Source organism: Grammomys surdaster, unplaced genomic scaffold, assembly GCF_004785775.1.
Source record: "Grammomys surdaster isolate TR1022 unplaced genomic scaffold, NIH_TR_1.0 126278, whole genome shotgun sequence".
Lineage (NCBI taxonomy): Eukaryota > Metazoa > Chordata > Mammalia > Rodentia > Muridae > Grammomys > Grammomys surdaster.
Genome location: NW_021621078.1, coordinates 3,452,495 through 3,468,217, shown reverse-complemented (window position 1 = coordinate 3,468,217; position 15,723 = coordinate 3,452,495). Strand labels below are relative to the sequence as shown.

At 38.4% G+C, this 15,723-nt stretch overlaps 1 protein-coding gene across 2 annotated transcripts in view; it reads left to right on the top strand.

The window, feature by feature from the left end:
• Positions 1-15,723, top strand: part of Nf1 (neurofibromin 1) — a 244,273-nt gene that overhangs the window by 101,254 nt on the left and 127,296 nt on the right. For both annotated transcript variants that reach the window (XM_028759210.1, XM_028759209.1), the window contains exons 17-27: positions 1,035-1,196; positions 3,769-4,018; positions 4,799-4,872; positions 5,070-5,153; positions 7,121-7,561; positions 7,957-8,096; positions 8,376-8,498; positions 9,072-9,155; positions 10,156-10,272; positions 10,842-11,023; positions 11,494-11,705. In XM_028759210.1, the coding sequence (XP_028615043.1) occupies positions 1,035-1,196; positions 3,769-4,018; positions 4,799-4,872; positions 5,070-5,153; positions 7,121-7,561; positions 7,957-8,096; positions 8,376-8,498; positions 9,072-9,155; positions 10,156-10,272; positions 10,842-11,023; positions 11,494-11,705 (1,869 nt within the window). The remainder of the gene's footprint in view (positions 1-1,034; positions 1,197-3,768; positions 4,019-4,798; positions 4,873-5,069; positions 5,154-7,120; positions 7,562-7,956; positions 8,097-8,375; positions 8,499-9,071; positions 9,156-10,155; positions 10,273-10,841; positions 11,024-11,493; positions 11,706-15,723) is intronic.

Below are 15,723 nucleotides of genomic sequence, written 5' to 3'. Positions count from 1 at the left end.
TTCTCTTAACATGTAATTTTTATAATAAATTTCAAGGTTTGTATATTATGACATAGTTTGAAGAATACTTGATTTAATGAGTTTTTATCCAGGCCTAGAATTATAGCTATGAGAAACCTTACCAAGCATTTTGATACAATTTTGTTTAGAAGAAAGCTGATGGAGAGGTAAGGTTATTTGTATCTGGCTTATCTTGTCTGGCTTATCTTGTGTTTATGTCACAGAACTGAGTTTGTCCTGAAGATTTTAGACTTAAGAATTCTATGTGCTGGCCTTTGGCATACTATCTGACATGGTCAGTGTTAGTAATTTAATAGTGAATCAAAAGTACTTTGTCAAGGGCTGGAGAAATAACACTTCAGAGTAGTCATAAGAACTAGGATTCAGATTCCCAGGACACATGTAACAAGCCAGGTAGGTGTCTATGTGTGATATAATCTCAATTCTTAGAGGGTAGAAACTTGAGGATTCTTGGAGCTTGCCGGCTTCCAGCCTAGCTGAGAAATAATTCTCAAGTTCATGGACAGACCTTTGCTCAAAGGTATAGATGGAAAATGATAGAGGAGGTCACCTGACATCTATTACACGTGTGGATACACTGTCATATTTACACCAAAAATGAAAACATGGGATAACCATGTAATCCTACTACTAGGTACCTAGCGGGGGATGGGGTGGGGTCAAGTGCTGTAACTGCGGTGTATCCAGCATATAGCTTTATCTTAAAAGTTCTAATTATCCTGACAAGGCAAAACTGAAATCTATAGATTTATAAAGTGTTACAATTTTCTTGTAGTAGATTTTATTTCACTAATCATTTATATCGTACTTGGTTTGGAGGGTAGACAACTGAGAGGTGTTTGAAAGAAAGACAGTGCACAAACCTTATTTACCATAATGGGTTAATGAATGTTTTTAAAGGTAAAGCTTTTGAGTTGAGAGGAAGGTTTTCCAGGGCTGCCTTAAATAGAAAATCAGTTCACACTAAGTACTCTCTCAGTGGCATCGCTTCAGGAGAATTTGCTTCTTTTTAGCAGGCAGATAGAAGTTCCTGTCATTCTCTCTACCTTTATGGAGTAGGATGTGATGTGCCTGCTAGCGGAAGTACTACTCAGATGTCAGTTGATCATGATGAGTTCCTACGGACCTGTACTCCTGGAGCATCTCTGCGGAGAGGAAAAGGGAATTCTTCCATGGTAGGTAATGTCCTTTGTAACTCTCCTGCGTCATCATCTCTGCTCTATTTTTCTGAGTGGATGTTGGTAAATTTCAATTAAATGATTTAGTACATTAGTTATAAACTGCTCAGAATTTAGTTGTATTGCTGAGCACTGTGGAACCCTGGGCAAATTCTTCACAACTCTGTGCCTCAGTTTCTCAGATTTCAAGTGGTGATAACAGGACATGGTAGAATACACCTATAATCTCAGTGTTGCAGAAGCTAAGGCAAGAAGGATCACAAGTTAGATTTTTTGTCTTGTTTTTTTAAAGGCAGGATATCACTGTGTAGCTCTGGCTATCCTGTAACTTCCTGTACACAAGGCTGGCCTCAAATTGAGAAATCTGCCTGTACCACCACGTCCAGCCTTTTAAGTGTTTCCCCCCCCCTTTTTTAATGTGTATGAGTGTTTTGCCTATCTGTATATCTATGCACTCATGTATGCCTGGTGTCCACAGAGGCCGAAAGAGGGCTTCTGATCCTGTGGAACTGGAGTCACACATGGTTGTGAGCTGCCTTGTGAGTGCTGGGAAGCAAACCCAGGTCCTCTGGAAGGGCAGGCGTTGCTCTTAGTGGCCTTAACTGTTGGTTTTTATCTCTCTGTTCCAGAGGGGTCAAGTTTGAAGGTAGGTTTACATAGTAAGATTGTCTTCCACAAAATGAATAGCAGAAAACAATTAATAATAATGGTTAATAAAAAATAAACCAGTATAGTATTGTTGCTCCAGAGTTTGAGGATTCAAGTAGATAAAATGTAAATAGTGCATGCTTATTTGATACTATGACTGACAGCTATAATCATTCTGATGTGAAAAAGTTTATTCATGTATACAAGATGAATTAAAGGAGGTTCAAATTGATTAAAATTAAAACAGTATTTATTTTGCTAAATTTTTGGATAAGTGTTGCTAAGATGTTATTTCTTTCTGCTTATATTTTTATTTATTTATGTATACATGTAGGGGTGAGACTTAGAACTCCATCTGGCATGTTTCTGGGGAGCCACCATGTTCCCCCTGCTCCTCAACTCTGACCGGGGCTCCGGCTAGCTAGATATGCAGGCCCTGGCACCCACAAGACGCTAGCGTGGGGGATGGCTCTGCCAGGCTGCATCCACAAAGCTCGGCTGAGACCCAGACAATATCTGCCATCCTCACAGTACCGGTAGAAACGAGACTCTTAAAGCTTAGTGATTATCTAAAGGATTTATATTTAGAAATGGTCAATCAACAAGATGCCCACACAATTAGGGTTGTTATCCAGTATCTAACCTTTTGATAGAAGTTGTTCCAAGGACAATTTTTGACCCATTTGTGGTTCTCCATGGCTGATAGCCTCCTTTTTTTCCTCCCCTTCCTCTATTCCTCCCCTCCCCTTCCTCTCCTTCTCTCGCAACTCCACCTTCTCTTCTACTGCCTAATAATCGAACTTCACTGTGAATACATTGTAGCAGAAAAAGTATCCTGCTACATATACATACGTGTGTGTGTGTGTGTGTGTGTGTGTGTGTGTGTGTGTGTGTGTATTGGCACAGTTTTGCTTTGTAGCACAGGCTAGCCTTGAATTTGCTGTAATCCTCCTGCTTCACCCTTGCAGGTACTGTAATTATGGGCAGTCATGCTTAGCAAGGTTTACATTTGTGGACTTGGTCCCATATATGCCAAGCTGTCTTTAGTCCTCTTGCAATTCCACACAAGTGCCGAGATTATAGATTTGTATTGCTATGCCTAGCAGGACATTTATTTCTGTATGTAAATGTCTTTAAAATATAAATCATGGACAGGCGGTGGTGGCGCACGCCTTTAATCCCAGCACTTGGGAGGCAGAGGCAGGCGGATTTCTGAGTTCGAGGCCAGCCTGGTCTACAGAGTGAGTTCTAGGACAGCCAGGGCTACACAGAGAAACCCTGTCTCGAAAAAAATTAAATAAATAAAAATAAAATAGAATATAAATCATAATATGAGCAGAATTATGAAATCATTATGGAAGATTTTGTCTTTCAGATAGAGCCTTGTTATGCTTAGGCTTTACTGTAGCGTAATTGAGGCAGAAACCTCACTGAGCCCTGTAGCAGCTGCAGTGTGTGTGCTTTGCTTGTGTCCTTGGCATTTACTTTATAAGTGTTTCTTCTTGTCTCTGTGCCACAGTGTTAGTTTGTGTGTCATTGTTTCAGTCAGTGCTTCTGTGTATTTGTTTCTTCCCTCTAGGAAGTAGTGCTCACAGTTGCTTCCTCTCCCTTTATCATTATGGTTGACCCACAAGTGGATCAGTTTTACTGTGGTGGACTCACTGTTGTGATGTCCTAATTGTATATTTGTTACAGACTGTCTGCATTTCTAGAATCTAGGATAATATCTATTACAATTGAAATGCGGTACCATTATATTAACCATATATTGGTTCACGTTATCTGATTTAGAGTAAGTTACATCAGAAAAAGATCTTATTAAAAAGGTAAATTATTATTTTGTGTACTGTGGTAGATGGTACATTGTTGAGTTTGTAAATAAAATCACTTAAGTTGCAGATACATTTCTCCTTCCTCCCAGGATAGCACAGCAGGATGCAGTGGAACCCCACCTATATGCCGACAAGCCCAGACCAAGCTAGAAGTGGCCTTGTACATGTTTCTGTGGAGTCCTGACACTGAAGCTGTTCTGGTTGCTATGTCCTGTTTCCGCCACCTCTGTGAAGAAGCGGATATCCGGTGTGGGGTGGATGAAGTGTCTGTGCACAACTTCTTACCCAACTATAACACTTTCATGGAATTTGCCTCAGTCAGCAATATTATGTCAACAGGTAAATGTGCCTTTTTTTATTTCTCTCTCTCTCTCTCTCTCTCTCTCTCTCTCTCTCTCTCTCTCTCTCTCTCTCTCTCTCTCTCTCTCTTTTTTTTTTTTTTCCGAGACAGGGTTTCTCTGTGTAGCTCTGGCTGTCCTGGAACTCACTCTGTAGAGCAGGCTGGCCTCGAACTGAGAAATCCGCTTGCCTCTGCCTCCCAAGTGCTGGGATTAAAGGCGTGCGCCACCACCGCCCGGCTTATTTTTTCTCTTACTTTCTTTTTAACCATGCTACTTTGACATCTAGTTATTTTTACAGTGGAGTATATTTAAATAACAGTTTGAAAGTTTTTGGGGCTAATTAAAACCATTTACTTGAAATCCTTTTCTGAACAAGGAGGATGAAATTGAAATTCAGTGACATTTGAAATAGAATTGTTACTGAATTTTTTAATATACAAACTTACTAATAACTGACACTGGTAAGTTGCTGTTAGTTATAGATGATAGAAATTACTCTGCTTGAATTGTAAATGGGGAGATTTTAAACACCTAGGCATATATTTTCATAAACATGGATGGGGAGATGGCTGTTTTATGTTCTAGATCTTTTAGAGTTAGGAATCAATAAGTAATCTTGCAGAGGTTGGTGAGACCACATACTCACCTCAGTCGTCAGAATCGTTTGTTCCATTCCTTCACTCTGCTCTGTGTGGGGGTGGGCTAGGAAACTTAGCAAGTTCCTAGTTGTGAAGATGGCTCTAAGAACTGACTGGGTTTGCTTGTTGTCTGTGCTTAGGAAGAGCGGCACTTCAGAAAAGAGTGATGGCCCTGCTAAGGCGCATTGAGCACCCTACTGCAGGAAACACTGAGGTATGGCCTCAGCAGCTGCAGCACCTCCCCCCTCCCCATGTTACAAGCCTCCTGTTAGCTATGTGATCAGATCAACTTCAGAAGCAAATCTGAGCTATGTGCATATTACAAGTAGGATATTCTCAGAACCTGCATTACGTGTTGACTTTGAGTTCACCCCTAAAGTTGCTCCCTAGTGATAATTGACTTCATTTTAGGCCTGGGAAGATACACATGCAAAGTGGGAACAGGCTACAAAGCTAATCCTTAACTACCCAAAAGCCAAAATGGAAGATGGCCAGGTGAGTTTTTTCAGTGGATTCTTGTGTATTAATGGATTTGTTGTTTCACTTAAGTAATCCTTTATGAGTTACGAAGAGTAGGATACTATATAGAGTTGTTATAAGACTGCTTGTGGTTGGTTCATCTAGGTCTGCACTGCCTAATCTTGTAGATATTAGCCATATGTATCTCTTAGAATGTAACTTTTAACTTGTTTAATTAAACAAGTTTTACAGTAGTCAAGGTTCAGTATTTACTTACTCTGTTGGATAGTAGAGATGTAAAAGGTTACATCACACAGAAATACTAATCAGCTCTGCTAGAAACCACTTAACTGAGAGCCCAGTTACTCTTTGTTGTTCTTTGTCCCTTCATCCAAGTATTCAAAGAACTTTTAGAAAAGATCTAATAGCTGTAGATAGAGAAAAAGAATATTTCTGACAATTCTCATGTTGTATGTTTTCTTTGAGACAAGATCTGATTATTTATCTTTGCTGGCCTAGAACTTAATATATAAAACAGTATCTTTGCTGTCCTTGAGCTTGCAGTGATCCTCCTGCCTTACTTAACTTTCCAAATGCTGGAGTTACAGATGTGTGCCTCCCGTCTGGCTCATTATGCTGTATTGTTAGATACTCTAAAGATCTGGTGAGCAGACAATTGAGCCCATTTTAAGGTTAAGTGCAATTTTAAACTTTGGACATTTTATTTAACTATTATCATCAAGTGAATCATTTTATTCAGCAACTACCACCAATTATCTATTACCCCAGATATTAATAATTAATTAGTTTGTGTATAACTAATTTATATCACCCATACTGCTCTCATTATCGGGTCTTTGAGACAAACTGTTTATCCTACCATTGCTGTTATGGTCACTTAGAACAAGTAGAAGTTGTTTAGGGGAAATAATACAGCCTTAGATCACGAAAGTTTTTCTTTTGCAGGTGAGAGTGTGGGTGTTGACTGTTTCAATCCACATAGAATTCATATACTGTAGAGTTATCTTTCATAAGGTGGCCAACCTAGTGATTGTTCTTAGTATAGCCACAGAATTCTATAACTGCCAGTTTATACACAATCAATTTTAGTACATTTTCATTCTTTCACAGAATGCCCCCTCCCACCAAACCTGTTCCCAGTTAGCTGTTTTTAGCTCTAACTTGCTGTTTTTCCTGTCTTTCTGTCTCCACTCCTCCAGCCTTGTGTAGCTACTAATCTATGTTCTATTTTTACAAAATTACCTTCTCTGAACATGTTGTCCAAATGGAATCATAGATGATATGGGCCTTTATGACTAGGTTTTTTTCTCCTTTAAGAGTCATCAGTGGGGCTGGAGAGATGGCTCAGTGGTTAAGAGCACTGACTGCACTTCCAGAGGTCCTGAGTTCAAATCCCAGCAACCACATGGTGGCTCACAACCATCTGTAATGAGATCTGATGCTCTCTTCTGGTGTGTCTGAAGACAGCTACAGTGTATTCATATATAATAAATAAATAAATCTTAAAAAAAAAAAAGAGTCATCAGTACACATCAGAGGTTTTTAAAAAGAAATTTGACACTTCAGGTTGATTTTATTAGTCTTGCTATGACAAAAATGTGTTAAGTGGCTCTCTAATAATGTGTATGGTAGGGATTGGAGAGATGGCTCAGTGGTTAAGAGCACTGGTTGCTCTTCCAGAGGACCTGGGTTTGAGTTCCAGCACCCACATGATAGATTAGAATGGCTTGTAACATTAATTCAGGAAATCTAGCATTCTCCTTTATCTTTTTAGGCATGTACATGGTACACAGATATACATGCAGGCAGAACATTTATATACCTAAAACTGAAATAAAAAATTAATGTATATGGTAGTTTCAAGATTTTTTTTTTAAATATAAAATGTCCTTTTCCTCCTGGTAGAAATAGATAAGAGTAATTTGTAAGATTTTATTCAATCTATGTTGAATTCATGCTTTTCACAAAAATGTTGTGTTTAGGCTGCAGACAGTCTTCATAAGACCATTGTTAAAAGACGGATGTCCCATGTCAGTGGAGGAGGATCCATAGACTTGTCTGACACAGACTCCCTGCAGGAATGGATCAACATGACTGGCTTCCTTTGTGCCCTTGGTGGAGTGTGCCTGCAACAGAGAAGCAGCTCTGGCCTAGTGACATACAGCCCACCTATGGGCCCTGTCAGTGAACGCAAAGGGTCTATGATTTCTGTAATGTCTTCTGAGGGGAATGTTGATTCACCTGTCAGCAGATTTATGGACCGGCTTCTGTCCTTAATGGTGTGTAACCATGAGAAAGTGGGGCTTCAGATACGGACCAATGTTAAGGACCTGGTGGGTCTGGAGTTGAGTCCTGCTCTGTATCCAATGTTGTTTAACAAACTGAAGAATACCATCAGCAAGTTTTTTGACTCTCAAGGACAGGTGAAGTCTTCTCCACTTTGTTTTTTACCCTTCTTTATGAATATAATAATAGTTTGAAAAAAAATCAAGACTGTTTGTCCCAAGTTATTAAAATTATATACCAACATGATAATTCACTTACAATTTTAAAAACTTTCATAATTACAGAAAAAATCTTATATAATCTAGGGATCAACCTGCTTCTAAAGAACTCAGGCCCGTGGGTATGCCTGGAGTTATGAATCTTGGATTTGTGCATTAGTACCTTTGTGTATCTATGTTTGTTTATTTGCCTGTGGTGTGCCTGTATGTAATGGTTATGTCAGTTTCATTATCCTGGTGATGTTTTCTGTGCATTGATGTAATATCACTAATGGACTTTGTTTTTTGTTTTTGTTTTGTTTTTGTGTTTGTAGGTATTATTAACTGACAGCAATACTCAGTTTGTAGAGCAAACCATAGCCATAATGAAAAACCTACTGGATAATCATACTGAAGGCAGCTCTGAGCATCTGGGACAAGCAAGCATTGAGACAATGATGCTAAATCTGGTCAGGTAAGCATTTTGCTCCTGAATCACAGCAGAGTCTTAGTTTACGAGACAAGACCTCTTATACACCAGTAATAGGTATGATGAAATAATTTGTCTTTTTTTTTTTTACTACACACCCAGTGTGAACTCTGGCAATAAGATAATGAAAAGTTGTATATGTTCCTACCTAAGCAAGATTTAAATATTGTTCATATCTAAAGTTACATTTACTTAATTTTACTTAAATTTAGAATACCTTACCTTTTGTCTATATCTGATCATTTTTATTCTATATTCAATTAGATACGTTCGTGTTCTTGGGAATATGGTCCACGCAATACAAATAAAAACAAAATTGTGTCAGTTAGTTGAAGTCATGATGGCAAGAAGAGACGACCTCTCATTTTGTCAAGAAATGAAATTTAGGTGAGTCCTCAGAAGAGCAAAGCAGGGTCTTATAAGTATTAAGCAAAATGTAGAAAAGTAGCAGGGCTTGGTTGTATGGGGAGGGGAGGTAGGTGCAGAATGTTGTGCATATTTGTTTTTACTAATTGTCTTAACCAATTTTCTAAAAGCCCTGTGCCCATGGGCATCTGTTTTTCTGTTTTGTTTTCTGTCTGTCTTTTTAAAATTTCTCCCCTTTCCTGAAACTAATTAATTCATAGGAACTGAAAGTTTCTGTTTCCACATTGCAAAGTGCCAGTGCAAAGAACCAGCATCCGAATTGTATCTCCTTGTGCCCTTCTGACTTTATTTCATTACCCCTAATAGTGGTATCTGTTCTATACAGTCACACTAGATTCATCCACTGTTTGCCCTATTAGAGCAAAGTTTTGGTGTATCGGTATACACTTACAGTTCCAGCAGTCAGAAAGCTAAGGCAGAAGTTCAGGGCCAACCTGAGCTATACAACTATTCAATAAAACTTTTTCTAAATAATCAAACAGTAAGCTGTGTGTTAAAAATGTGTTTGCTCTTTTCCCTTTTGTCATTCTGTAGGAATAAGATGGTAGAATACCTAACAGACTGGGTTATGGGAACATCAAACCAAGCAGCAGATGATGATGTAAAATGCCTTACAAGGTAAATTAAAACAGAACAAGAATGGAGAGACGGGTGGGGGAAGAAGGCGGAGGAGTGTTTTGTTTTGTTTTTTAAAGTTTATCATGTTTTACTTTACTCATAAAAACCATACAGAGATAGGTGTATTAAGTTGATTTGTAGGTGGTAAGATTTTGCATTTGAAGTATTTAAAGTTCCTTTTTTTTCTTTTAATTTTAATGGAAGGACTTTTAGTTGAAATGTGACATAGGCTTAGGAAAGTGGTATTAGCTTAGGAAGTGTAGTTAACGGTTATTTTGAAAGAAGATAGATAAAGCATCAGGTTGTATTACTTTAGATAAAAACATTGAGGAACATAATTATGGTGAGTCTTTCTAAGGCATAATTGCTTAGGTGCTTTAATGACAGATAATTGATACATAGCAGAAATGGTAACTGTGATTGGATGATAACTTCATCCATTTTTCTGGCCAGCTATAACTTGATAATATATACTATTTGTTGGCTGGTTGATTAATTGAGTTTCTTCTATCATCATCATCATCATCATCATCAGTTTATCCATTTGGCCACTTATGTATTGATTTATTGATTGATTGATGGTTTTTCAAGACATGGTTTCTCTGTGTAGCCCTGGCCGTCTTGGAACATATTCTATAGACCAGGCTGGCCTCAAGCTCAGTGACCCACCTGTTTCTCTGCCTCCAGAGTGCTGGGGTTAAAGGCGTGCTTGTCGAGGTTTTTCATCTTTATATTGTGATGTTGGAGCTTGAACCCAAGACTTGTAGATTCTAAATTTGACTACATTCTCAGCCCCATAATTTTGATTTAATATAGATATTATGCTAAAGATTACTTATCTGTAAGTTTCCCCACCAGTTAGCAGTTTTTGAGTATGTGTTTTAAGCTTGATGTATTTACTGATATTAATTAGGTTGTGTTTATAGTTTAGTTAATGAAGTAGAGAGCTCCTTAAGTTCATGTCTAAAAGGTTCATAGTTTCTAAATTACTTTTCTTTAGAGATTTGGACCAAGCAAGCATGGAAGCAGTAGTTTCACTCCTCGCTGGTCTTCCACTGCAGCCTGAAGAAGGAGACGGGGTGGAGCTGATGGAGGCCAAATCACAGTTATTCCTTAAGTAAATGTCAGCCACTGAAAACCAAAGCAAAATGCAAATACAGCTTCCTTCCCCCACAGGAATGTAGCCAAAGTAGCTAATTATTGTTTTTAAAAGTAGACCTAATTACTTCTAATTCCATTGGATGCTTTCGGGAAAATAATGTATCCACTTGTAAAAAGCTGGAACCAAGATAGAAAAATAATTTGTGTAGTATTTTTAAAGAAAACAGTGTGGTAATTGAAATTTTCCTTGTATTGTATCTAGATTGCTTCATTAAGTCATTTAAAATGACAGTGTCTAAACTATTTGGACCATGAGTTTTATAGCTAAATATTAAAACTGACTTTTGCCAGCAAACATGGTACATCTGTGCTTATGTCATGAAATAAATACTGTACTTTGTCAGGATAAAATAATACTACCAGCAACTCAGTAATGAGCCACATGGACTTCTTACCCCAGCATTATAAAAGCAAATGCCCACAGTCCCGCTGTTCCAGTGTCACACAGAATTACTCAGAATGGATGGTTAGCTTTCTGGTTAGTGTGGCCTTCACTGTGTAAAGGTTAATCTCTGTATTTTTCAGGTACTTCACATTATTTATGAACCTTTTGAATGACTGTAGTGAAGTTGAAGATGAAAATGCACAAACAGGTGGCAGGAAACGTGGCATGTCTCGGAGACTGGCATCTCTGAGGCACTGTACAGTGCTTGCAATGTCAAACTTACTCAATGCTAATGTGGACAGTGGACTCATGCACTCCATAGGTGAGATCAAATGAAAGCTACATAAAAAAACTGGCCCAGCATAGTACCCATTAACCAGGAGAAAGGAACAAGATTGCTGCGTTCACGGTCAGCCAAGGCTACAAGTGACCCTGTCTCTAAACAGACAAGCAAGCCAGCAAGCAAGCAAGCAAACAGAACCAAAACTGAAATATAAAACCTAGAGAGCTGGGTGGGAAAGATGGCTCAGTGGTTACAGCACTGGTTATTCTTCAACGGGACCTAGGTTTAATTCCCAGCATTCACATAGTGGCTCATAATTATTTGTAACTCTATTTAAGGAGACATGGCCTCTGTGGTAACCAGGCATTCATGTGATTGATACCCAGGCATAATGCATGCAAAACACTCATATACATAAAACATAAAAATGTAGAGTTGATATAACATGTAAGATGAAGCTGTATTAGTCAGGCTGTGGGAGTAAATTTGGATCTGTCTGTCCTCGTCAGGCTTAGGGTATCACAAGGATCTACAGACAAGAGCTACATTCATGGAAGTTCTCACCAAAATCCTTCAACAAGGAACAGAATTCGATACACTTGCTGAAACGGTGTTGGCAGATCGATTTGAGAGACTCGTGGAACTGGTCACCATGATGGGAGACCAGGGAGAACTCCCTATAGCTATGGCTCTGGCCAATGTGGTCCCTTGTTCTCAGTGGGTAAGTTCATTGAGAAAGTAGGGAAGTAGAATGCCTGACATACAGCTAGTGCTTCAAAATAAGTCTGTTCATAAATGTTCATTAAGTGAATTGACAGGGAAGACTTACATAATGGAGAGCCAAGACTGTAGCTTATCGGTGTATAATGTTTTCTCCTAGGACCAGAAAATCCATCATGATTGTGCTTGCCTGTAATCTCAGCTCTTGGAAAGTGGGAATGGGAGGTTCAGAAGTTCAAGATCCTCCTTGGTTAGATAGTGAGTTTCAGGCCAGTCTGAGCACTATAAGACTGTCTCAAAAAATAGTAGTTGACCAACTTGAGTCATTAAACGTTTTTTCTTAATGTGTTTTGTTTCTAACTGTAGAGACAAAACTCTGTAGAGATACCCTTGACTAGTTCTTTTTTTTCCAACCCAGTGAAAAAAGTTCACATAGTCACCAATGAGAAGAAAATGTAAAACAATGTTGTCTCTTGTCTTTACATATTAGATAAATTAGTGAGCCTAACTTTAGTTGTAAGTAATGCTACATCTATAATCTGTGATTTGTGCTTGATAACTATCTCTGCCTTACATAATTTAATTTTTACTTGAAGTATTACATTATCATTGGCATTTGAAATTTGCATTTGAAGGCATGCTGGATGTGCTGGCACACACTTGTAATCCTAGCATTTGGCAAATGGAGGCAAGAGAATCAAGACTCAAAGGTCATTCTTGGCTACATAGCAAGTTCAAGGCCATCTTGGGCTATATAAAGACTGTGTCTCAAAACAAAATGGACTGATAAAATACCATAGACATGTATGGCTATTTGTCTTTCTAAATTTGTGTTCTGGGAATTGATGCCAGGGCCTATACATGTTAGGCAAAAGCTTTATCACTGATCTGCACCCTCTGCCCATAAAACTACAGGATTCTTAATATGTTTGAAAACTTTGAGCAAGCTTTTGTTCATTTCAATTTTAAAAAACCACATGGATCCCCGTATTGTTGTCTATGTCTTTAATTCCAGCATTGGGGAGGCAAAGGCAGGCAGATCTCTGTGAGTTCAAAGTTAGCCTGGTCATGGCAGGTTCTAGGCCAGCTATAGCTACTCAGTGAGTTCCTGTTTTTTTCCTTCCTCCTTATTATGGTTTATTTTACAAGAAAATAGAAAGAAAAGACTTTAGTAAGAGTAGCTTCTAATTTCTAAGATAATCTTAGTTTTTGCTTAAAAGCTGTAGTGGGAGGGTAAGGACTGGAATCATGGTTCAGGAGTCTTCCAGAAGGTGAGGGTTGGATTCCTAGCTCACATGGTCACTTCACAACCACTTGTACCTTAAGTCTTAAGGATTGGGTGCTCTCTCTGACCTCCCTAGGCAAAACTACCATTTATATAAAATTAACAACAAAAATCAAAGTAACCTACCTGTAGCAGAGGCTGGAAAGATAGTTTGGTGGTTAAGAGTGCTTGCTGCTCTATAAAAGAATTGGAGTTCAGATCCCGGCATTCATATCGGACAGCTATAGACACATGCTGACTAGCACCAAGAGATCTGTCTGTGCGGATACCAACACACACGTATACTCATGTGCACATACCTTGAAAATACACATTTAAAAATATCTACAACTTTAAAGTAGAGTCTGTGAGATCATGGTTTTTATATCTAAAAATAAAGCTTTCATTCTTTGCCCTATAATCCTGTACTTCATCTGGGCCCTGCCTTATCTGTCTTCAGCTAATGCTGAGGCTCTTCTGTGCAATCACCTCAAATGTGATGACTGTTTCTGCTGCTTTCTAAAATACTTCTATGCTTGTTTCGATTTGATTCAATTTGGTATTAGTAAAATTATTTAACATGAGCTCTATCCTCTTATCAGTTTTGTTTGTTTTATGACAAGGGATGGTCTCACCTTGTAGGCTCTGGCTGGCCTGAAACTAACTGTGTAGAGAGGATGGTTTCAAACTAGAGATCTTTCTGCCTCTCTTTTCCAAATGTTGGGACACAGGCATGCATCTCCACAGCCAACTTATTTATAATTGTATTTTTATGCCCATTTATTAGCAACATTCCTAAATTATTTTTCTTCAAACCTAAAATTTTTTCACACATCTTCAAATGTATCATCAGTAAATATTATGAACTCTCTTTAGCATTTAACTGTAATTAAAAGTCATTTAGTAGTTTTCTTAATGAAGAGTGAAGGTCTGGTGATGTAGCCTAGTGGTAGAGCTGTGGTCTAGCACGCATGAGACCCTATTCTTGATCCCTCCTAACACAAGAAAACAAATGTTGATGTAAGTCTGTGAAGCTTTGACAAGTATTTCTAAGCTTTATATTAAGTGGCTTAAAATACCTTTTTCTTTTTATATTTTCTTTTTTTTGTTTTTTGTTTGTTTGTTTGTTTGTTTGTTTTGAAACAAGGTTTGTGTGTGTGTGTGTGTGTGTGTGTGTGTGTGTGTGTGTGTGTGTGTAATAGCCCTAGCTGTCCTGGACTTGCTTTGTAGACCGGGTTGGCTTAGAACTCAAAGAGATATACTGCCTCTGCCTCCTGAGTACTGGGATTAAAAGCATACACTACTATTCCTGGGCTTGACCTAAAATGCTTTCTATGTATTTACTTCTTTGGAGATAAAATCTCTGATGTGGCCTGAGTAGCCTAGAATTCATTGTGCAGAACCAGGATATATCCTCAAATGCACAAAATTCCTCTGTCTCCTGTTGCAAGGATTAAAGGTATCCAACATCACACCTGGCCTCAATTACTTAAAATTCTTTTTGAAATTTTATTTGTTTTAAATCATGTGTGTGTGTGTTTGTGTGTGTGTGTGTGTGTATTTTGCCTGCATGTATGTTTGTACATACACCATGTGTATAAAATGCCCAAAGGGGCCAGCAATGGCTGTTAGATGCCCTGAAATTGGAGTAAAAATGGTTCTATATGCATGTGGGTATGGGGAATTGAACCTGGGTCCTCTCAGAGAGCAGCCAGTGCTCTTAACTGCTATTCCAATCCCCAAAATTACTTTTCTTCTTTGACAGTTTCACACATGTAAACAATGTCTCTTAATCATATGTACCAGTGGTTCTCAACCTTCCTAATGCTGTGACCCTTTAATATAGTTCCTCATGTTGTGCTGACCCCCAACCATAAAATCATTTTCATTGCTACTTCATAACTGTAATTTTCCTATTGTTATGAATAGTAATGTAAATATCTAATATATATGATATCTGATATGTACCCCCTATGAAAGGGTCATATGATCCTCAAAGGGGTCTCAACCCATGGGTTTTAAAAAAAGATCTCACTATGGCTTGGAACATTTTAAAAGAAAAACAAAACAAACAAACAAAAAACATAGGACCAACTGTATTTGCAGAGCTGTTGAGGAATCATGGATACCTACTAACAATGTGGTGGGTCTTTTTTTTCTCCCGTGTAACTCTTATATAACTCAACTTGGCCTCAAATTTATGTTTTTCTGCCTCTACTTCCTGGGTACTGTGATTACAAGTGTGTACTAACATTTTTTCTAATTAAATTATTTAAAAATTTAATTGATTATGTAAATACATGTTTTAAAATTTGGTTGTTTAGAATTTTCCGGGTGTAGGAGAAAGGATGATAGGAGGAAGACATTTACTGTGGGGCCGAAAAGCAGCAGCTGCGCTCTCTCTCTTTACTGCTGTGCTGGAATTGAAGCAGATACCTTTCTGTGCTAGCCAGGTCCTCACCCCACTCCAATCCCCCAAGCTGGAGCCCAATCCCAACAGCTTTCAATGTATCCCTAAATTCTTGTCTTTTTTACTTAACTTATAATGGAAGGCAGAGTTTTTATATTGTGTCAAAGATGTATTATGTAACTACCGGGAATAAAGCCTTTGGCTTCCGGGGTGTTTGTAGTTTGGATTATTCAATTGTTCCCCTTACTGCAGTGCCTTGTTCTTACAATCTTGGGACCAGGCCAGGCTGAGGATAGGGCTCTTGAGCAGAATCCCCTTTATTACTGTTTGAAGGTTGAGGGCTCT